The 23041-nt window shown below is 42.1% G+C and overlaps 1 protein-coding gene across 2 annotated transcripts; it reads left to right on the top strand.

Annotated features, from left to right (window-relative positions):
- The first annotated feature begins 12352 nt into the window (after positions 1-12352).
- On the top strand, positions 12353-22511 carry AQP4 (aquaporin 4). 2 transcript variants are annotated; one of them, XM_084511910.1, is made up of 5 exons: positions 12353-12439; positions 16451-16865; positions 17775-17939; positions 18315-18395; positions 20546-22511. In XM_084511910.1, the coding sequence occupies exons 2-5, from the start codon at positions 16485-16487 to the stop codon at positions 20822-20824; spliced, it is 906 nt and encodes a 301-aa protein (XP_084368036.1). In that variant the 5' UTR covers positions 12353-12439; positions 16451-16484; the 3' UTR covers positions 20825-22511. The 2 variants fall into 2 exon arrangements, with proteins under 2 accessions (XP_084368036.1, XP_084368035.1); XM_084511909.1 differs by lacking the exon at positions 12353-12439 and adding an exon at positions 12587-12665.
- Positions 22512-23041: the final 530 nt, after the last annotated feature.

Consider the following 23041-nt stretch of genomic DNA (forward strand, 5'->3'; position numbering starts at 1 on the left):
TGCAATAGCCCTAAACAGCATGATGCTCAACTTAGAGGTTCTGCAGAAGTAGAAGAGAGATGTGAGCACAGTAAGCAACATTAATCATAGAATCATAGAATGGCTTGGGTTGGAAGGGACCTTAAAGGTCATCTAACTCCAACCCCCTGCCATGGGCATGGACACCTCCCACCAGATCAGTTTGCCCAAATCCCCATCCAACCTGGCTTGAACACCTCCAGGGATGGGGCATCCACAGCTTCTCTGGACAGCCTGTGCCACTGCCTCACCACCCTTACAGTGAAGAATGTCCTCCTAATGCCTAGTCTAAATCACCCCTCTTTTAGTTTAAGACCATTCTTCTTTGTCCTATCATTATCTATCTGCGTTAAGAGTCCTTCTCCATCTTTTTTGTAAGCTCCCTTTAAGTATTGAAAGCTCACAATGAGGTCTCCCCAGAGCCTTCTCTTCTCCAGGCTGCATATCCCCAGCTCTCTCAGCCTTTCTTCATGGATCCCACACATGTAAGCAAAATCCTTCCTTCTTGAAAACGCTACTGCTGCATCACCTTGCACCCAGGATCATATTCCACCAGTTCTGGCAAGGTTCTGGCAACCCTTGAGACAGCCTCCAGTTTGCCTGGCTTCTAGAGACTCTCAGGATTAACTCCCACTAGAACAGCCACTTTTCCTATGGCTCAGTGGAGGCTACTAATAACGTGGAGACTGTATTGACACAGAATACATTGCTTTGTCTTTAGAAAGTGATGTGATTCACAAACCTGATAGAGAATAAAGAACCCCCTTTCCTTACAAAATGAAATAGAAAAAGCATAACTATCATCACCTATATATGTGTATATATATGTTTAAATATGTAATTATTCCTGCCTTTCCTCTGCCTTCTCACAGTTTCCTGCCTTCTTAAGTATGTCAGCACAAACGGGTGCAGCGATTGCTGGTTCACTCTCAGCTGTCAAGCACAAGCCAGCTCCAGCCCAGCACATCTATGTTATCGTAGCACTGAGGCTGCACTAATAAGCCTGCCTGAGAGTATGGTACTGTCAGTCACCATCTGTGCGCACATATCTGTCTTGTCCTATTCGCGTAGAAATTCCTCCCATGTATGTCAGATTTTCTCTTCAAATTCGTTCCAGAAAAGAGTTTCCACTGAACCTCCCAGTTCTGCTCATTTTTCAAGATTTGCAAATGAAGTGTCCCATAAAATTAGCATTCAACAACATTCTGGGACGTGACAGGTAGGAGCAGAGCAATTTTATCCAGGCATCACATAGAGCTGTAAATCAGCACTCCGTGGACTGTAAATACATGTCAGTAGGATATTAAATGCTAAAGGTTTAATTTTCCCAAGCTAGTTACTTGGGTGTAAAAACTGGATGTAGGCAGACTAGCATCTGCCTATTGAATTATCTCTTTCTTAATAAAAGCAGGCACTCATGTAGACAGATCTACAGATCTACAGATCAGTTTTAGGAATTAGTTATAATTCATCAGAAAACTGTGTGTGTGTGTGTACAGAGAGCTGAGTTCTCTATCTAAAAGTTTCCTTCCTACTAACTTACGCACATGCATGTATAAATGCATACATATATATTATAAATGCACTTGAACACACAATGTATATATTTATTTGAGAGGCATAACATTTAGCCAAATGTTTTTCAATGATTGTATTGGGAGATACTTAGCTTAAGTTCTGCATTTGACCTTAGAGATCTTAAATCTGTATTAAGAGATACACTCTAAAGAAAAAGAGCTCCCATCTATTGGCTTGGGATGTACTGGCAGAACTCGGATTAACTCTATTCCCATCTCTGACTATAGCAGAGAATGAATGTGGTGGCATTCTAAGTGCAAAAGTATTGCATGATGTATAGGCATGAAGATGTCTTAATAGTGTGTTGTGGAGCCACCAGGTTATTCCAAATGAACCTGAGCTATTCATAGGGACTGCAAGTTTACCTTTTGCACAGGTTTTCTTCTTGCTTCTTTAGCTTGCCCAGAACAGAATGCTGCCAGGTCTGAGGGACTGAAGTTTATGCAGCTCTACCTGGTTCTTATCATGGGTAAGGCTACAGGTTTTGGGGGGAGAGGTCCTTTGGTGGGGAGCTTGGGAGGAGGGGAAGTTGGCAGGAGTATCAGCCTCTCTCTGCTTTCAGGAATGTCCTGGTGGTGTCACCTATAACGTACTCTGAGACATAGACACCAGCTGTCACCTTTTCTGTGACTTCTGCTATTGTTTAAAAAGAGAGAGAAAAAAAGAAAAGGGACAGAGGGAAAACCTCTAATGAGAAGGGGAAATGTTAATTGTGGCTGGAGGTGACAGTGCACAATAAGAAATTTTGCTGCCTTGCTTTTGTATCTCTGATGAAAGTACCCTAAGAGTGCAGCACAGCAAACGCTCAGCTCTGAGGGAGGATGATGTTTCCAGAAATCATCATGATCCCTGAAGGTCCTCCTGAATAGCAGGAAAAACACAAATACAGAACCAAGGTTAGACAAAATTGTTCAGTGTCTCAGCCATGCTGCCAACAGATGCTCTTCTCCCATTTCTCCTTGAACCTTCCCAACTGCCTTCAGACAAGGGGCTACCAGGTAGGGACCAGGTGGGCCCAGGATCCTGCATTGCCTGTGTGTGCAGAGGCTTCAAATGGAAATGTCGCTACCAGGCAAAAATCTGACTCACAACTGGCTTTCTGCCATGCTTAAAAGTGCTGCTAAGACTGAATTTTTCAGGTTAAGCCATTGAACATTAGGCTACTTCATCCGCAAGCCAGCGGTTGGAGGCTGCAGGCAAATCTCTTCAGGTCTGAGCAAGTGTTGCTGCCAGGCAGATCACGAGCAGCTGCAGGTGCCTCCTCAGAGAGGCAGGTGCCCCTAAGGGATCTCCCAAAGTGTGGCTGGAGAACCCACTTCTTAGGTAACCATGCCTAACAGCTGTGGGTAGGGTAGCAAGGTTTAGTATGAAAAAAAAACCCTAAACGGACTTTAACTGGAAGCAGCAGAGGCTACTTTGTCAAACCCATAACTTTCTGAGCAAGCCGTAGAGAAGGAGAGGGAATAATTCAGGACACTTGAGAGATTCTTTTTAGCATTTTCAGTTTTGCTATTTTTTTCTTCCCCTCCTGCAAGCACTAAGGCATTTCTATAATTTATTGCAATTTACCAAAGGAAAACAAGCTCTCCCACTGACATCTTTATAGCTCAAATCTGTTCTCTGTGCTGTCTTGGTTGCAAAACTGGGCACACACTGAATGAGAGAAGTGAGAGAAGCTGGGAACTCGTTATGTAAAATCTACAGTAACCAAGCTTTTCTAGTGCTATTATGCCCTGACCCCTTATTTTGGAGCAGTAACAAAACCACTGAGACTGGACAATTATAGGGTTTCCCAGGCTCTTTTTTTTGTTTTTGTTTTTGTTTTTTTTCTTTTTTTTTCTTTTTCTTTTTCTTTTATTTTCTTTCTGGCCTCATCACAAAACCCAGGCAAATCAATGGTGTGCCCAAACTTTCTGATGTGGTCTAGGTCTTTCAGTATACCTAATGCACAAAGAAATAGTGGGGAAATAGCTCTGTTTTATTTATTATCTGAACAGGACAGTAGCCTGTCTACAAATTCCTTGCTCTGCATCACTGAAGAAATCTCTGACACGTTTTCTAATTGTTTGATATTTGGGCTGCACCATGATCCCTATCGCTTTTATATTCGCTTTGTTTTCTGCATGTGGTTTAAATTCTTGACACTCATGTGTGATTCAAGTAATTATTCTCCTCTCCAAGACTTGATATTTGTTCCATTTCAACATCCTCACTCAAGTAAAAAATAAAGAGCTTTCTTGTCTACAGGCTGCTAGGACTTCATACGCATATTCTGCCTCTTCATGATGTTGGAAACTGAGTCATCTACAATTCCACAGCTATGCTATCAGCACTTTGAGACAATGCATTTGGGATCAGGATGAGCTAAACCTTTTAAGGATGAATTAAGAATTTCTGAAACTGGACAGCAAAAACTACATTGTGAAACTGCATGGAAATGCCTTGCTGTGCCATTCACGCACATATGTTCAGTTCACAAGTCTAAAACCGTTTTCTAAGAGCCAGTTCTGCAAACTCCACCCTGCAGGACTGAGGAACAGCCGGTGTGGTTTTCTGCCCCTTTTTACACCCCGAGGAACGAGCACGCTGGAGTCTCACTGATGACGGTGCTGATGAGGCGTGTAGCTGAAAAGAATCCCTTTCACTGGTGTGTTGGTTCTGCCGCGCTGCTGGGAAGAACAATCTGCTTGTGTCAGTCAAGTACACACTGTGAAACTGAAAATCTAATGGGTTTGGGGGATGTCAAACTTATTCAAAAGGGGATATATGATATCAAAAACCCCTCAGAATTTCCCATTTCTCTGATGCATTCTTAAAATATATATCTTCTCTGTACGCATTCTTACAAAAATAGATAGACTTTTAACAAATATTTTTGTCATATATCCTTGAAGAGTAGGATTAGCCATTTCTACTTCCTTTTTAAACACTAATTTAATACAATACCAGCCTTCACAAAAATAATTCTCTCCACAAAACTTACACAGGACACTGCAAACAGTTTATATCAGGGCTATAAAGGCTAGCCAAAGCACAGGTGCAGGAAAAGAGATGACTGATGATTATGGAGAAGTAAGCCTTGCAGAATGGTGTCAGGCTAATTGTTATGTATTAATGTCTGCAAACAAATCAACACAATATTTATTATCTTCTGGGAAAAAAAAAAAAAAAAAAGTGTTTTGGTGCTGTTTTTAATTATTTACACAGCTCACTGCTTTTTTCCTCAGTTGGCTTGAAAAAGAGCAGCTTATCCTTCTCTAGGAGCCCACAGAAGGCAGTAGTGGAGGTTATACTGGAAAAATATTGCTTAGAAAGGAACATGAGTTTCTTGCAAAGAAATACAAGGAAAGCCCTGTGGCCCACTGCTTGATTTCATCCAGTCTTCGCAAATTGCATCCACCACTCTCCCTCCACCCCCCTGGGGTGCCAGGAAACATGCAAACACTGGACTAGAGCTTTAGGTCTCAAAAGACTGTTTGCTATGGCTGCATGTGCTTCCAGGGCACATTCACAGCAATTCAGCAGCTGAAGACAGAATATTGTTGAGTGACCAGTTTTCATATGTTGGCCAACCAACCATGCACACCCATTCAGAGGCTATAAGCTGGTACCAATAAAGATGAAAGTGGTGGCAAGAAGTATTTATTTCTTTGTATTTTACTTTGCTGGCAATTCAGACAAATGCAAGACTCTTCAGAGCAGTACAGTTTCTGTTATAAAAGAAATTGAATAAATCCAATTTCTCAGTGTAAAAACCTTTTTATTAGTCCACTAAAAATGCAACTGCATCAAAAGTTATTAGTCTTTCCCTAATATTTTTTTGTATTTGTTTTTAAACTGTAAGCATGAGAAACTGACAGAAATGAAACTAATGTTCTACAAAGGATTTAAAAAAAAAACAAACAAACAAACAAAAAAAAACACCATGCTGTCAGATTTTCTTTAGAAGCTTATGGACAAAAGAGCTTGAACTTGTAAATATGCATAGTCAGACCCTGCTCCTCAGTTAGTTCAATGAAAGAAGAACCTTTGCATTGAGGAAAGATCAACATCTTCACTTGTCCTGAGGTGTAGCTTTTAGAAGGTATTACTATTGAGGGGGAAGAAGAAAATAAATAAATAAATAAGAAAAAAATCCATAAAATACATAATATTAAGAAGCCTGTTACTATTGTAATCTGCAAAGACAGCCTGAATGATCTAAAACAAAATTGTCTTGTTCAAAACATGCTGCATAAACCCATTCATGGCATATATTTCCACTAAGTGTATTAAACTGTGAATATGAAGCTATATATGTATTATATGTATTATCATTATATTGTTATAGCAGATGGCTTGGAAAAAGAAGAAATTCCCAGCATTGAGGCACATATCAACCATCCAATGCCATCAAGTCTTGGCATTTTCCTTCACTACCACCATCCCCAAAAATAAGAAAAAAAAAAAAGTTAACAAATCATTTTTAAAATTACAGAGTGGTTGACAGAGGTAGCTGCACTGAGCAGTGTGTTTGTGCATTTCTTGAGGCTTTACCACAATACTGAGTGACATTTGTTTAAAACGTTACCACTGTACATTAGCCATGGAGCATTAAATGGATTCAGACCTGGTTGACAGATCTCTGAAAGTACTTAATGGACCTGTAATGGTAGCTGTTGGCAGGGATCTGAAGGGATTGCTGTAGGGCCTCATGTGCTTCAGGGGGTTCCTCAGTAAGTAAATCTGAAGGTAAATATAGAATCACTGCCAATTTAGTTTGAACATGGATCAGTATGTTTAGAAAAGGATGGACAGAGCAGAGTGGATTATTTTTCTAGTTTGATCCGTGCCAGACAACAAGTCTTCCAATACAAGGAAATTCAAAATTTCATGTCTCAGAGTAAAACAAGCCTTATCTGCAGAATGATGTCTGTGTCCTGAGAAGCACTGAGGGGGCTATGTGGAGGAGTGAGGAAGAACGCTTCCTCAGTGTGATGCTGCAGTGAGAATGGCTCATACAATTCCTAGGTGTGCTACAAGATGTGTTTTTACTTCAGAATAAGCCTGCTGGGAGCCCAATATTTAAAAAATAAAAAATAAAAAATTTAAATAACATGTTGGAAAAGTAGCAAAGGCAAACTCAAGAGCTGAAAAAAAACTGTTAGAGAAATTTCTTTAGAGTGAGAGCTCAGCCTGCTTAGCTTTTCAAAAGGATGATGAAGGGATGACTTGCTCACATTATATAAGTATCCTCATGGGAAAAAAGTAGAAGTACAAGAGGCTTTTTAATCTGGGAGAGATCAGCATAAGAAGAATCACTGTATGGCAAATGAATTCATACAAACTCATTTTAGTGAGAAAGGCCATTTTTGGTGATGTAAATGATTAGTCTGGGGAATGAACTGCCAAGGGAATGGGTAGATTTTCTATCCAGTGAGTTTTCAAATCAAGTAAAGATGCTTTTTGTAAAATAGGTTTAAACGAATGTAAGTTATTGAGCTGTATTACGAGGTGAAAAGTGATGGTCTGTGATATATAACATTAGCTAGAAAATGTATTGCTGTCTAGTCTTAAACTGCATGATTCTTTGACTCTTGTGAACAGAGCCTTTCAGTTGTGGCCACATTAAGTAGAGATGGAAGTAATATAACAACTAAGACAAAATGCACCTTCAAATAAACCACCTTCTGCTGTTAGCAAGCAAAGTTCTCTCCTGGAAACCAGATTCTTGCTTGAGTGTGTTTCTTGTTGCACAGGTAATGGAATTAGGTGTCATAAAATGTCTTTATGATATAGGTCTTTATGATAAAGATTTATGATATAGGTCTTTGTGATAAAGGTCTTCTGGTCAGTTATAACTTTGTGGGTGTGAGGTTTTTATTTATTTATTTATTTTTAAGTAGTACTCTTTGTTTTTAACATTAGGTATAAAAAAAAAATAAAATATGAAATACACAAACAACATCACTTCTACCATGGCTCAACAGCTGATAGGATCAAAAATCATTGAGGATAACAGCTGCACAGGGAAAGAGAGGCAGAGCTGTCATGACCTTCATTTCTGAAGGAAACTAAGAGCCTGGGGTGGTGCTGAGGGAAGAGGCTGACTGTTTGGAGATGAGGAGCTGATAAACAGCAAGACTGTGAAGAATGAGCAGCTCAGATCAGCCAGGAAAGCATGTCTGGATATTAAAGAACGTGCAACAGTGGGGTATACAAACTGTAATACTGTTTTTTCTGTGGCTGATAAAACCTGTGAGAGCTTAACCGAATTTCAGTGTCCCACCTAGAGAAGTTAGACAAATCTCTTTGGCCCCACTGGGTGCAACTACTTGCCCTCAGCACATAGCCCATCAACACTTTGGGCTCTTTTTCCCTCCCAGCACAGGTCATTACCTCCCTCCTTCTCCCACATTTTCAGTCGTCCTTCTGCGACCCTTTCACACACACTGCTGCACCCCCATGAGTGCCCGGGGCTGTTCTTCCCCTCCAGCTCATCAACCCCTTACTGTGTGACTACTCCTACATATTGCTAGCGAAGGGCCTATCCATGCCACATTGTAATTAAACTGTTTCTGAAAACCAAAAGCCTCCAGGTGATTCCTATGCTACCTAGATCACAGTTTTGCTTTTCCAACTGTAACTGCTGCTTATTGAGCTGGGGGGGGGGGAAGAGCAAAGAAAAAGCAGTCAATCCAAATTGTCTCGTCAGGAAGGTAATGGAGCAGGACGAAGGAAGCACAGCAGTCATCCAAGTGCACAGATTCTTGTAAAACCTTTATGAAAAGCCTGAATGAATCCCTCAAGTGAATGGCCATTTTGTCCCTTTCAGTTCTTCTTCTCCAGCATGGGACTCAATGTGCAGCTTGTGGACAGACGGATTCCACAATAAACAGAGAAGGAGAGTAAAACTAAACCCTCTGGAGCCTGGCCAGCAGCAATGTCAAATCTCTTGACTGATTTCCCAGTGAATTCTTGCTCTAAATGTCAGGAGAACATAGCCCTGCAGCCAAATCTGGACCAGACTGATACCAAGGCGTGACAAAATGAATGACCTAAGTAACAAGATTACACCACAGGAAAATTAGAACTTCAGAAATGTGCAAAGATCACATTTCAGTAAGCGGTGCTTTATGTAAGATCCTTTTAGTAGACAAAGCTTAGCCCAAACTTATAAAACATAAAGTGGTGAGGGGAGGAGGGTTCATTAGTGGCGACAGAACAAAATGTTCGGTCCAGCAGTAAAGAAAGTCAGCGTTTCTGCAAGCGTCAATCATTTCTGAAAGGCTTGCAGCCTGCTTTCAAGCGCTCTTGTCAACAGGAGCCAGGAAAGGGTCACAGGAATTTAGTCTCCTAGGAGCCTGTGCCACTGTGAAAATGGCAGCTAAGTCTCTCCATCACTTCAGGCGCTTCTGAAAATCCTTCTCAAGGCTCTCCTGTGAGTGGCAGCAAGTGTCCCTTTCGCTCTGGCTACCTGCTGCCTGCTCGTGCACACAGGGCTGGCAGGAACCTGAGCAGCCTGGAGATCTCTGACCTTCCTTCAGCTGCAGCTGAGATTGGCTTGGGGGCTCAAAACACATTGGAAAGGGCAAAGACACCCAAAGACAGAGAGTGGTAGCATGTTTGGGTAAGCTTCATTCCCTTTGGAAACTGAAAGCCTGAAGTGGAGCTGAGAGAGGAGCTGAGCGAGCTGAGGAGCTTAACGACAGCAGCATAAGGAGAGCAGTCCAGGTCCTCTGGGTACAAGTAGTAAAAGAACCATGGCCACTGAGAAAACACATAGTGCTTCTAAATTATGCTGTTTTACTGTTGTTCTGGATTTTCTTTTCTCTGCTTCAGCTGACAAAAGCCTTGAGGCAGATGTGATGGAGATGCCCAGTATGGATACCTGTGGGACTCGTCATAATAGTGAAGGGACACTGCAATTCAGCAAGGTGCCAGAGTCTACTCCAGGGAGAGTTTCTGTCTCCCTCCCTCGTATTATTTTAGCTGGAAATATCTGTGTGCACATTCCTCTCCAACTTTGGCAGAGTGCCCTCTCCTCCACAACAGACCAATCTGAAATCCCAGATCCAGCATGCTTCAACTGTCTGGGAAGTCCTTGTTCAGAAGGTGGATGTGCCTTACGTGTTGCAGCATCTTCTCGCCATGGCTTACTTTCCTAGGGAGATCTTTTATTCATGATGCCCTAAAAATGACTATGGGAAGTCGGCTGTAATGTTCAGTGAAGGAGAAGCAGAGGCATTGAGAGTTTCTGCCACGTATTTCTCCCCCTTAGACAGGGATTGAAAGTTAGCACAAATTTAAAAATTGTCATGTTCATTTGCAAGTTATTTCCTTAATTGTGTTAAGCACAGCAGCAGGAGGAATGTTGGAATGTTTCATCCTTGGGCAGAGGTCCAAACCAAGTTGAGCCAGGTTTTAAGGCGATGAAAATACATAGGGGAGGGAAAGAAGAAAAAAAAAAAAAAAAAGAGAGAGAGAGAAATCTACATGGTCCCCCAAATCCCAAGAATGGCAAATTTATAACAAATTTATCCCTAGATGAAATGGCACTGCTTTTCTCTGTTTTTCAGTGACACCTCAAGGGATGGCTTCATTGCCCCTGTGTTTTCAACACAACATAGCCTTTTTGTTTGATCAGGGCTGGCACAGTGCAGTTTGCTCCAGGTTTGTGCCCGAAGCATTGCCTTTCTCTGTTTATGTGGTCACAACCTTTGTCTAATTCTCCAGAAGATCTATTGCAGCAAGAATGGTAGCAGTGACAGAAGTTATTAATGTTCTGGCTTCTCTATGTGGTAGGGATCTGCTCTGAGGATCACAAAGAGCAGATACGTGCTGTCTGCAAGAAAAAGAAACGTAATTATTTGTTTTGTTAAGTGAATTTTGTTTGTGAATAAACTAATGGGCCACGAGAGCCCAATCTACAAGGTGCCAAAGAACAAGTGTGTTGTCAGGGCAAAGCTGTGAAAGCAACCTCAGCCCTAGTTGGAAACAGGCAGCTCCAAAACTGGAAAGAAATCTGAGATTTCTGTGTGCACCTTTTGTGGCCTTTGGAACAACAGAGAAAAGTATTTGTTAGAAGTAGCTGTGGTACTAGAGGCTGAAATAATCAAATAATGAGTTCATCAAATACAGGTGGGAAAAGTTATGATGTGTTCAAGCAAGGGAATCCACAGGTGTTTGAAACACAGCACTAAAAATAAGTTTCTTTTTTGTACAGTAATTCCTGTTCAAAAGGCAATAGGGGTGAAAAAAAATATTTATGCAGACGAACATCCTAAATAAAGCGCTTTCACTGTGGGCGGCAACTCCTGCAGCCTTGATGTGAAAGCTTGTCTGTGAGTATATGAAGTATATGACAGGCTTATGTGCCCATATGACACTATTAGGACTTGAAGTTTCTGGAATCATTGTAACAGGCTGTGAAACTGCCTGAGAAAGACTGAGAAACCCAAATGCACCAGAGGAAGGAGCAGAGCTGTGCAGTGATGCCTGCACCCCTTCTTCCATCTTGCACTTCGCTGAGTGCAAGATGGAAGAAAATGAAGCAAAGCTTGAAAACAAGGAAGTCTAACATCCAGCCAGCTGTTTTCCTTTGTCATCAAATTGTGAATGTCTCTTGGTTCCCTTTATGACTCTGCTCTAGAGAAGGGAATTGCAGGCAAACGTGAGAGAAACACCTACATTTGTACTTTATGATCACTTGGTATGTACCATTAACTCTGATCGGTAAGTATTTAACACACGGGCATTAGTTCTTTATTGCACGGTGTTCAAATTTGTTTAGGGCATCCTGAACTGATAGTGTCACACATTAGACTCATTTTTCACCACTGTAACTTGTTGCCTACAATCTCCTAGCAGAAGCTAAGAAAGGATTTCCATGTTTTTCCATGGTTTCCACATCCAAAGTAGTTCTTCAGCTCTTTTCTAATGTGCAGAAAGATTGCCTGGCACAGCAGGTATAGCACAGGCCAGTTTATTATCACATCAGATTTTGATTCTTTCTCTGTTGCCATATGGGTGCAAGGCAATAGATTTAGTTTCTTGGTGCATGCTGTTTTAACCTGGCTTAACCCCTGAACAGCATGTTCTTTAAACCATTTTTTGTGTAACTTATGCACTGATTATTTTACTGCATTCAAAGGTCAAAGCCACCTGAAAGAAAAAGAAAAAGAAAAAGAAAGAAAAAGAAAAAGAAAAAGAAAAAGAAAAAGAAAAAGAAAAAGAAAAAGGAAAAAAAAAAAAAAAAGAAAAAAAAAGAAAAAGAGATTTTATTGATACTTTGTTCCATTTTCACGCCTGCCTTCTTCAAGTGTCAAGTTCTGTGCAGTGTCTAACAAAATAATCCTGCCAGGAAACTTAGGTAACTTTATTGTTTGTCTGTTTTCTTATAGCCTAAAGGGCTGTTTTTTTCATCAGATTGTTCTCATGCTGCGGATGGAATGGGCTCCTCTCAAGGTGAGAACCACCTGAATTGCCTCACCAGCATCACAGACTAGTGTCAAGAGCTCTTTTCAGTGCCTCCCGTTAGCTTTCCACACGAGGAAAAACTTAAAAACTAACCCCTCTGCCCCTCTGGGAGCCAGCATGGTCCCGGTGAGGTACGGGGGTGTTTCAGGCACTCAGACCTCCCCACCTCAGGGCGCCTTGCACTCGATTCCCGTGAATCCAGCGCGCAGCGGGAGAAGAAACCGCAAAATCTCCGACTCCGAGCGATCTTCCAAACTGCGCAGCCCCCCCCCCCCCCCCGCCCCACCCCGCGCTAATTAATTAATCCTATTCCCACGACCGCAAGCGCCCCCTCTCCGGCGGCAGCGCCTCGAGCCCCCCCCGGGCCGTCGGGGAGCAGCAGCAGGTAGGGAGGGCAGAGATTTGGAGCCGCGCCCCCCCCCCGGTCCCCTCCCGGTCCCCTCCCGGTCCCCCCCCGGGCCCCCCCCAGGTCCTCCCCCGGCTCCGGCTCCGGCCCCGGTCCAGGTCCCGGCCCCGGCCCCGGCCCCCGCCCCGAGCCCCGCGCCCCCCCCGGCCGGTGCCGCAGCTCCGCGCGGAGGCATGAGCGACCGGGCGGCCGCTGAGCGCCGCGGGTGAGTGCGCGGCCCTCCGCGGGGTGCGGAGGGGGAAAAATGGAGGGGGGGCAGGGTTGGAGGAGGGGGGGTGGAAATAAAGGTCAACACGGGGGCTGGGGAAAGTTTCGAGGGGGAAAAGGGGAGCCCCGGTGGGGATTCTCCGCGCACCCCCCACCCCCGTCCTGCAGTGCCAAGGTGGGGGGGAAGGAGGGAGGAGGGGGGTTTTGCATCATGGGGGGCTTGCAGGGAGCCGGCCCCTTCCCCGAAGGTGATATCTTTCAGTCGCCCTTGGGGTTTGAGACTGGAGGTGCCGGAGGGCTGCAAGCCGGCGCTGTTCCGCGCCCTACAACTTTTATTCGCTGCTTTTATTCGTGCGCTTGCCCCCATCCCCTGCCGCTCCCTCCCCACAAGCGGGTGCCCGGTGTCCCGGCGGGACACGGCCCGCACACGTCGGGGGGGGGCTCGTTGGTGCCCCCCAAAAAGCCTCGGATGCTGCCCCAAAAGCCACCGCTCACACAGAGCTTGTGCCCCAGGCAGGGTCGCTGCAAGCCCCCCCAGCTGCTGGCCCTGCTCCCCAAAAGCATAGTAGTAAGGGGAGGAAGAATTTGGTAAATGCCGTTTGACATTTGTATGGAAGACAGCATTACTGCTTACACTGCTATGGCTTCAAGCTGTAATCACACCGATGATGTCCTGGACACCAGTGCGTCCTGTCCATAGCCTACGCTCTTTTGGCCTTGATGACAACATGAGCTGTGAAACCCACCCTGCACCCTATCAGACACAGTCTACCATGTAACTGTGTGGTCTAGACTAGAGGATTTCAAGTGTATCCATAGGAATTTAATGTGTGACCAGAACACGAAAGCGTCATTCTGCTTTTCCATTTTTTATTTGTGTAAGGCAACCATGAACAACAACTCCTCCAAAAATTGTTTTGTAACTTCGATGGTAAATCTTAGTGGCTGGAAAGTCACGTTTCAGTTTTAGACCTGGCAGCCATCACCATCTCATCTCAAGGCTTTAAATTAGCTGCATGCAGAAAGAATAGTGGACGTTGGAGGCGGTGTTGATTTCCACGTTGCTTTTGGATTTAAGTGAAAACCTGGGCTCAGGGCTAAAACACAGTATTAAGCTTTTATTAACAGGTGTGCAGCTTGAAAGAAAAAAAAAAATGCTGTGACAGCTGGGTGTTTTGCTGGGTGTTGAAATCAGGGAAAAACAGGCTGCTTCAGAAAAACATTTCTGCATTGAAAATAGGTGTTTAGATCATTAACTATCAAAGTGTGGCTGGCAGTATAGTTCTACCATTTTCATATTTTCCATGCAGTGCGTTATTGGAGAAAAATAGAAACTTTCTTTATGTTGATGAACTAGATTTGTACTTGAGTTATGCTTTTGACTTGTATCCAGCATTTTTGCATTTTCAGGGCTCTAAAAAATGACCAAATTGATTGCACGTGTTCTCACATGTTCTCATAGGGTCTAGCAGTAATAGAGGTCTGAAATCTGACCTCCTTATTTGGTAGCCTAGACAGCAGAAGTTGTGATCTACTGGATCCTCCCTCTGTTACACATGTGCGTGCACCACTGACTCCTGGGACTCCCCCCAACTGGAATGAAGCTAAATACATGGTTTTAATACCAAATACAATCTCTCTTTTCTACAAGATGAGGGGATGTTGCTGATTTGCACATCTTGCTATTCTCTGCATACAGAAAGTGACAGGTTGGGTACTCTTGGACAATGAAGTCAGGAGTCACTATATCCTTACCTCACATTCTCCAGAAACCTATGTTCCCCTAACTCTCTTCGGTGGTAGGAAATTTTTCAAAAGTCTGGGATAAAATACCATGGCTTGTGCTTTGCTTTGCAAAAGCAGGTGCAAGCTAAAGCTCAAGGAAACCCATGTTGCATCCCAACTGAGATGGGTGTGAGAGGGTAGATGAGTGCCACTTTCCTTGTCTGTGCATCCACGTTTCTTTTCCATGGACAGCAGGATGTGCCTCACCCCTATGTGAAATGTTCATCTGGGACATTTCCTGGGACACCAACATCTTTTCAGCGTAGATACAGCTCCCATGTCCTCCTGAGGCCACTAAATTAAGTTAGTGAGGGAGTAGCAAGGTTGTCGAAGGTAAGCTATTGACAGTCTTTAGGTTGCAGTAAGAGTCTGGGCATAGTGTTCAAAGACAAGGATCCCCAAAAAGCTGTGTGCTTTAGCACTGGGGGAGGTAGTGAATTTGGAGCCATTTTGAACAAAAAGCCTGATCTAGGTAGCTGGTCATTAACTGGTTGTTAATATGAGTTACAAGTCCCACTCTTACAAGTCCCACTCAAAATTCAGAGTCTGTCAGATTGCTTCACAAGCACTTTACAGCCATTTTCAGGAAATAATGTAATTCTTGTTCTCATCTGAGAGTCTAGAGAACTGAGATAGAGTACAAATGACCTACCCAAAATACACAGTAAATTAGCATAAGAAATGAGACAAGGAAACAAATTATTTGCTCCAGTCACAGGATTAAATTGCCTTTCCCTAACTCTCAGCAACTGTTAAGAAATTCATGGGCCATTCTTCTTGCAATAACTTGAAAAAGCAAGGCATGCATTTTATGCTTCTTTCTGATGTAAGTGGTATTAAATATGCATTGTAGCTCAGTTACCTTAGATAACTGAGCATAAATTCATCCATCTTCCACTTGAAATTCTGTTCCCAGATGTAACAGCTGAATATTCTTTCTTTTGTTTTCTGTTTTGTTTTGTTTTTGGTTTTGGAGGGGTTGGGTTTTTTGCTTTTGTTTTTAAAAGAAGAATTTTGTTAGCATTCCTTAGAAACTCATTAAAATGCTTCCCTTTTGGCTTATTCTCCTAATTTATTAATACCACAAATAACTTTTCTTTGGTGACCCACTTTCATAGGTATCTGAGCATGTAGCAAAACTGTAACTCATCAGGAAGGCTGTGCAGACTAACACATAGCATTTCCAGACAGGAAAATCAAGACATTTCTTTCTTTATCACACACAGTAGCACACATCAAATGTACAGAAAACATGTTTCTATTCCACTACTTAACTCTGCACCCTTGGCCCCTAAAAAGGACTTAATTGACTGCAGGATTGATTTAAAAATCAGAATTTAGGATTTCATCTATTCTCCTGGCTGAATTCAAATTTTACCCTATGTCCACAGAGAAGAAAGAGCTTTTTGCATAAATTGAAGTATTGGTTTGTGTGAGTGTTCAGACAAATAGACTTTCTCTTTTATAGCTCCCTAAGCAACCTCCCAACACTACACTGTTGTAAAAAAACAGGGTTTGGCTAAGACACTGCTCTTTACTGAACTATTGTACCTACTTTGTGGAAACTACAGATTTGCTTAGAAAAAGAGAATGCCCACTGATCTAATGAGCATGATGTTTAACTGGCCACTGGAAGTGGTAGGGTTTTGCAGACTCTTAGGCAGGCAGAAGTCAGCTAGTGTAGAAGATTACACTTGTTTTCATTCTCATTTATTTCAAAAAATATAAGGAGGTTCTTTGCATGAACTAATAAGCTATAGGGACAGACTTATCACAGGGGATGACTAATTACTCTGTGTATTACACCTGCAGATGCTCAAACACTGGCAGCATTTTAAGGGCAGTCTGCTTTGCCAGTGCACGCATCCATGGTTATCCCAGTCCAAGGATACTCAGCCTTGAAATCTTCCCTCCAAAGCCTGCCAGATAGCAACCCTCTAACAGGAGAACATAGGGCTTATTGCTTGACTTCTGATGAAGACTTGTTTTCCTTTTCAGTAAGTGTGGACGTCTGTGCAAGTGTGAGAGCATCATGGTAGCATTTAAAGGCGTCTGGACTCAGCCCTTCTGGAAAGCTGTTTCAGCAGAATTTTTGGCCATGTTAATTTTTGTCCTCCTCAGCCTTGGTTCCACAATCAACTGGGGTGGATCGGAGAAGCCCCTGCCTGTAGACATGGTTCTTATCTCTCTTTGCTTTGGACTCAGCATCGCAACCATGGTGCAGTGCTTTGGGCACATCAGCGGTGGCCACATTAACCCCGCTGTGACAGTGGCAATGGTCTGCACAAGGAAAATCAGCCTCGCCAAGTCGGTCTTCTACATTCTCGCCCAGTGCCTGGGAGCCATCGTGGGGGCAGGCATCCTTTATCTCATCACACCACCAAGTGTAGTGGGAGGCCTGGGAGTCACTATGGTAATCACTTCTGCTCCAGCTCCTGGAGTAGACTAACTTAGAGCCTAAGAAAATATAATCAGTGTCACACAGAATAAAGAGAGCTCAAGTAGAGATTTTAGGAGCTGGTTGGTTTATTTATAACATCTAGACAGGGTTTAAAGCTCTCCCCGGGATGGCTTTATGCAGCGCAATATCTATAGCTATTCTTTTTATAGAAGTTCTCTTTTCTATAACTTCCCCAAATCTGATGACAGCAGGTAACGTTAATTTACATACAAAATTTAAATAATATATGCATGAAATGCCATTTTCATATGGACTGGGGAGGGGAAATTAATTCTATGCCATTATGATGGGGATTGAAAAAACATCAATTTAAAATGACATACTTTTGAAATAGATTGTGGCTTAGATTTCAGCTTTGTTCTAAACTAATAAGAAATGCCATCAGTTAGCCCTGTTGCAGGACTTATTAAAAATGCACTTGAGCCGCACACTGCTTAATTTTTAATTGAAATTTAAATTAATTAAGTCAGGGCTAATTAATGAATTTATAATTGAATAGTAAATTACAGCGCTCCCAAGAAAAAAAATGGTGAAGGGGAAGTGCAGCATTTGCAAATCCCTGTGTAAAAATAAACTACACTTCTGCAGTCTAACTTTGAAGTTCTTGTTCGATGTTACTGGCAAGCTGTCTGTTGTCAGTCCAGCTGTAATTTTCCATGGCTCTCAATTTAAAAAAAAAATAATGGCACAAGGGGGAGAAGAAGGGTGGGAATTTGTACCTCTAAAAGTTAATTTCACTGTGTAGTATTTAGGAAATCACTGAAAATACAGTTCACTGAAATATAATCAATGTTTGTGGTTGCTTTCTGATTTACAAAATCACTTTTGCTTCATCTCTGGTGTTTCTTTCTCTTCTTCCAGGTACATGGAGATCTTTCCGCTGGCCATGGACTCCTGGTGGAGTTGATAATTACATTCCAGCTGGTTTTTACTATTTTTGCCAGCTGTGATTCAAAACGAAACGATGTCACTGGTTCGGTAGCTTTAGCAATTGGATTTTCTGTTGCAATTGGACATTTATTTGCTGTAAGTTAATGGCTTCTCTCAAAAAAAAAAAAAATAGAGTCTTTGTCCCATTATGTCTACTTCAGAAGTAAATGGAAACTTCTGTAGACTTTATAGCTGCTATAGCTACATAGCTGCTGTAGTCTTTACAGGTCCATGCCAAAAAAAATTTTGAAAGTAGCAGGAGGGTCCACTTGGGCTGATGCATCAGAGATTTCCTGCCTGTTCGCATGATGGCTTTGTTAATTTTGTGATGAGACTCTGGAGAGTGACACTATGCACTGTCAGGATTAGATGTCTTGCAAATCCAGGGTGTCCCATAGTGCAAGGAATAAAAGAAATTAAATGACTATCTTTAAGACTCTAATAACAGGCAATATTTTTTCTCTACTTTAGATCAATTACACCGGTGCCAGTATGAACCCTGCTCGATCATTTGGGCCTGCTGTCATCATGGGGAAATGGGAAAACCAATGGGTAACTCTTCTTTCATGCTTCCTTCACCCTAGCAACAAATAGCTATCAGCATTTTTTCATACATCATTTGCCTTTAGCTGTCTATCCTTGCACATCACATAGAGGCTATTGCTGACAGGTGCTGACCTGCCACGTGCTTTGGTATAATCATTCTCTTCTCCTGGAATTGTAATGTGGTACACAGCACACTAGAATAGCATCTTGCTATTCAGGGGGCATTTTGGGGAGGTAGTAGCTTTGGTAGAAAGGAAATCATACAAAAAGTTCAAAACAATAAAAAGCAATCCAGCAAGATGGAAAGAATCAAACTGTTAGAAAGAAAAAAAATCCTCCAAGGCAGATTGCAACCCCCCCAGTCGTGTCGATGAGAAGTTATGGAAGTAATTCTGTTGGCTTCATGTCTCACCTGGCTATACAGCAAAGTCGGGGGCAGAGATACACATTGAGAGCAGGGACCCTCTGTGATCTGTTTCCAGGGGGAGAACCTGTCTTTGCACATGCCCACGCTGAGAGACGAAGGGGTTGCAGCCTGGTCTTTACAAACTAGACCAGATGTTACCTGCTTTTATTAGAAAGCATCCCCTTAACTGGAAGTACTTGTGCAGGAAACAACTTGATAAACAGATTGTGAGTGACACAGTTATTTTTTATAGCGTCCCACTACTAAACTTATCAAAAAACAGTTAATGTTTTATAGGGAGAGATGGATTGCAGCTCAGCCTCCCCGAATTAAAGATAGGGAAAGCACTTCCAGGGACACTTTCAGTACTAACTGTAAGAGTTGCATATTACAGTGTATACAAGGATTTTCTTGATTTTTAAAGTATGGAGCCCACACTGCTCCCACTGCAACTAGCAACAGAGATAGCATGGTCTTCAGGCCCTGAGGCTCCAGTTCTGCAAACATAATACCATGTGTAACTTTGCTCCCAAGAGTTATCCTATTGAGGCAGATCTACCCACTTATCAGTGAATGGCTTGTTCATATGAAAAAACTGCTATAGTTTTTCACAAGATTAATTATTCATACTCTGAGGGAGCCTGTAATTTACAACTAAAGCTGTAAATAATAAACAAATGTACTATGTAGAAACTTGTAGGAGAAGCTTATCTGTTGTCCTGGTCGTTTGGAAAGATAGCTGTTTTCTCCTCCTTCAGAGCGGTGACATTAGCATGTCATTAAGAGAAGTCAGTGGGCCTCTGCACCTACTAATGTTACAGAACTGCTCCCTGTTGTACTGAAATAGCTACCCTACAAAATGGTGTGTGTCATTTGCATTCAGTTATACAAATTAGATGATCAGATAGATGGCTGCCTGTTGGGTTCTGCAGGATAAGAAGTCAAATTTGGACTCTTGGAAATGTGAGTCTGAAATATTGTAACAGAACTGCTTGCATATATGCATTAGGATAGGTTTTGTTTCCTTATAAGTTGATCATCATCTTTGGTGAAAATGTAGAAAGAAGATGTTTTCTAGATTGATATTTATTTTGTATGTCACCTGGCAAACAGCACAGATATGTTATCTACAGGTGGAAAATAACCAATGAAAATTTAGAGAAAGCTTCTTGGAAAGAGGTGGATCGATAAAAGTTGACAAAAACATTTCTCTCTGAGGATATGGGCTTGGTTCTCAATCACCTTACTCTTGCTAGTTTAAAAGAAAAGCAGAAATACTAGGGAGTATTGCTGAAGTGGACAAAATACCTGTGAGAGAAGAGAGACTGAGAGAAGGAGGCAAAAAAAAAGAAAAAGGCTACATGGAACTAATGCTGTTAACTGCCTAAGAGGCTGACTCTTGACCTATTTCATACATCAATTTAGAGAAGTCATCTCACTGTTGAGCTCCAGGTCACCACCTGCGAAACTTAGTGTTCTTAACTAGAACCTAGCACTTCTCTGCCTCATAATCTGGTATGTGGGCAGACAGAAGAAGAAAAAAAGAAGACTCTTTTTACAGGTCATGAAATCCAGTGAATGATATGACCTTACACTTCTGGAAAACAGAGTTGTTTTAAATGATTGGGCTAGAGCACGTCACATAAAGTTTTCTGAGTGAAGTCTGTAGTGACATGATTTCCTCTGAGATCCTGGCTTCTTTCTTTGCTGTAGAGCTTAATGCCTATGTTTTTCCCACCTCTCTTTGTAGGTTTACTGGGTGGGACCAATAATCGGAGCAGTCCTTGCTGGTGCTCTTTATGAGTATGTCTATTGCCCAGATGTTGAACTCAAACGCCGTTTTAAAGATGTCTTCAGTAAGGCTACCCAGCCATCCAAAGGGAAATACACAGAGGTGGATGATAGCAGGAGCCACGTAGAGACCGATGACCTGATCCTGAAGCCTGGCATAGTTCACGTGATTGATATTGACCGGGGTGACGACAAGAAGGGAAGAGATCCGTCCAGCGAGGTGCTGTCTTCTGTATGACTAGCAAGGAGCACTGAAAGCAGAGAGCAGCCTGCTAGCATGTCCACAGATATCCTTCCACCTATTAAAGAAACAGATCTCCTCTAAACTGAGCATCTAACATTTCTTAAAAGATATGGTGTGGGCAGCTGCATGGTAGTGGCATCACCAAACCATACATCTGCTTGGTTGGAATATTAAGCCTTCACTACAATTACAATTCCCCATGAATTATTCCAAATTAAGAGTTGTCCCGACTGTTTTCATTCCCTTCTTTCTGGAACAACCCCAAAGTCCAAAAAAAAAAAAAAAAAAAAAAAAAAAAAAAAAGGAGTTGAAAGCATTCTCCTTTAATAAATCAGTCAATAATGAGATGAAGATAGAGATGTTTAACATTCAGATTGACAGTTAAGACATATCAGGAAATGCCTATAGACACGAAGACCTACTTATCAGATTGTTCTTCTGACACTTAATTGGCTGTTGTCAGCTCTCATTAGAATGTCTTATCCATTAAGCTTTCTCTGCAAGGTTCAGGGAGAGCATCAATAGTATTTAAGAGTTCTATCCAAAGTCAAGCAAAGGAATATTGTTTCCACTCACATAGATCTCTATTGCCTTGCAAACTACCTCTGAAAAAAATGGTATTTTAATAGGTTTTGAAAAAAATTCTATCAACCCATCAAATTTCACTCATATGATTTCCTGTATAAATATATTACCTTCATCTCTTCCCAGGAGTAAATGTGCTGAAATTGAATGTTGAAGTCTACCATAATACGGCTGCAAAGCATTTGACTGTACTTCATGCTTGCCCATGTCATTGTCTGTCTGGTGAAACATTCTCCTGGGGTTTGACTATTGACCATTTAGTGGCAGCAGACTTTCAAGGTCATGCAAAGAATATAAAGGCTTTCCTGTTACTTAATAACTCAAATAAGAGATATCAGAAGAAAAGAAGGCATATCTGTTTTCAGTGCACTTGTTCAAATACAGATTTCCGTGCTAATTTATGTAAACTAAAGGTTTAAATTACTTACCTACTTTCTTACAAGATGGTTGGAAATCTGGGGTTTTTAATTTATTAGTAATGTAGAGGGTTTTTAACTTTTAACTGTATTGAAACACTGATTGGGAAATATTTTTTTATAACAGATGATAAAAATATGACTGCTTTTGTTTTTCTGTTGTAGCTGATGCCTAACTAGTTGAACAAGATCCTTGCTTGTTCCACTGCTTGTGCAGTCTTAATTAAACCTCCAGCACCTTCACCAGCTTCTTTATTTGTTGTTAGGAAAAGATGCAAGCACTTGCAGGGTTGTTTTTTTAGGGGGAAAGGGTCATGAAATATTTTCAGTAATCAGTCTTTCCCTCATAGAAGTATTTTGATAGATATAATCACCCCAACAAGACATTTTATAAAGATTGTACTGACTTACTGCTTTTGCTACTGATCAGTGGTTTTGAGTTTTACAATATGCAGCAGCCAAGCAGTCAGGAGCATTACATTATTACTGTAATTGTATAGTTTTATTTTGAAATTGAAAAGCTACTCCTGCCTACTTAGCAATAAGAGGGAAAAAAAAATGCATTAGTCCTGACAATGGGCTGTAATAGACTCTTTGGCTCTTTGACATACTCTACATGCAATTTTTATTACAGGGAATGAGATGATTCTAGCGAGATAATAAACCACTGCTAAACTCAAGTCTGTGTACTTTGATCCAAGGGCAATTCTACTATCCCAGCTCACCAGCACTGTGTAGCCCCAGCATGTCCTGCTGTACTGTTCTCCTAGTTTCACACTTTTCTTGCCTTAAAAAATATGGTAGAGAGTGGCACAAGCTCCCTGCATTGAGCATGAGATTTGTGACTCCTCCATGCACTGCAGTTGGGCTACAGACTTCCTCTGCTCCCCTGGGACACAGCACGTAGCTCATGTGTGCAGGTCAGGGCTTCCTTGGGTGACCCTGGAACAGCTCTGCTTTGTGCTCACGAGTCCTCTCATTCTCTATCATGTACCTGTGTGGAGTCTGGTAAAACAGATGATATTTGTCCCTAGCTGTGCCTCTGACACAGCAACAGCATCACACTTCAAGGGCTTGAGTATAGTTAGGGAATTGCTTGGCAGATACAATGTCAGATCACAGATAAGAGCCAAGCAGGAGCTGAGTAGCACTGGTAAGGAGCTAAGCCACAGCAAGGACTGAGTCTCCTGGGGAAGGGCAGGTGTTTGGA

The sequence above is a fragment of the Aythya ferina genome, assembly GCF_964211825.1.
Source record: "Aythya ferina genome assembly, chromosome: 2".
In the NCBI taxonomy this organism is placed as follows: domain Eukaryota; kingdom Metazoa; phylum Chordata; class Aves; order Anseriformes; family Anatidae; genus Aythya; species Aythya ferina.

Bases quoted from the DNA above. Each gene is read 5' to 3' on its own strand.
- AQP4 (XM_084511909.1), top strand. From the start codon at position 12,634: ATGAGCGACCGGGCGGCCGCTGAGCGCCGCGG. The intron at 12,666-16,450 runs GTGAGTGCGCGG...TTTCCTTTTCAG, and splicing joins GCGGCCGCTGAGCGCCGCGG to TAAGTGTGGACGTCTGTGCA. The intron at 16,866-17,774 runs GTAATCACTTCT...CTCTTCTTCCAG, and splicing joins GAGGCCTGGGAGTCACTATG to GTACATGGAGATCTTTCCGC.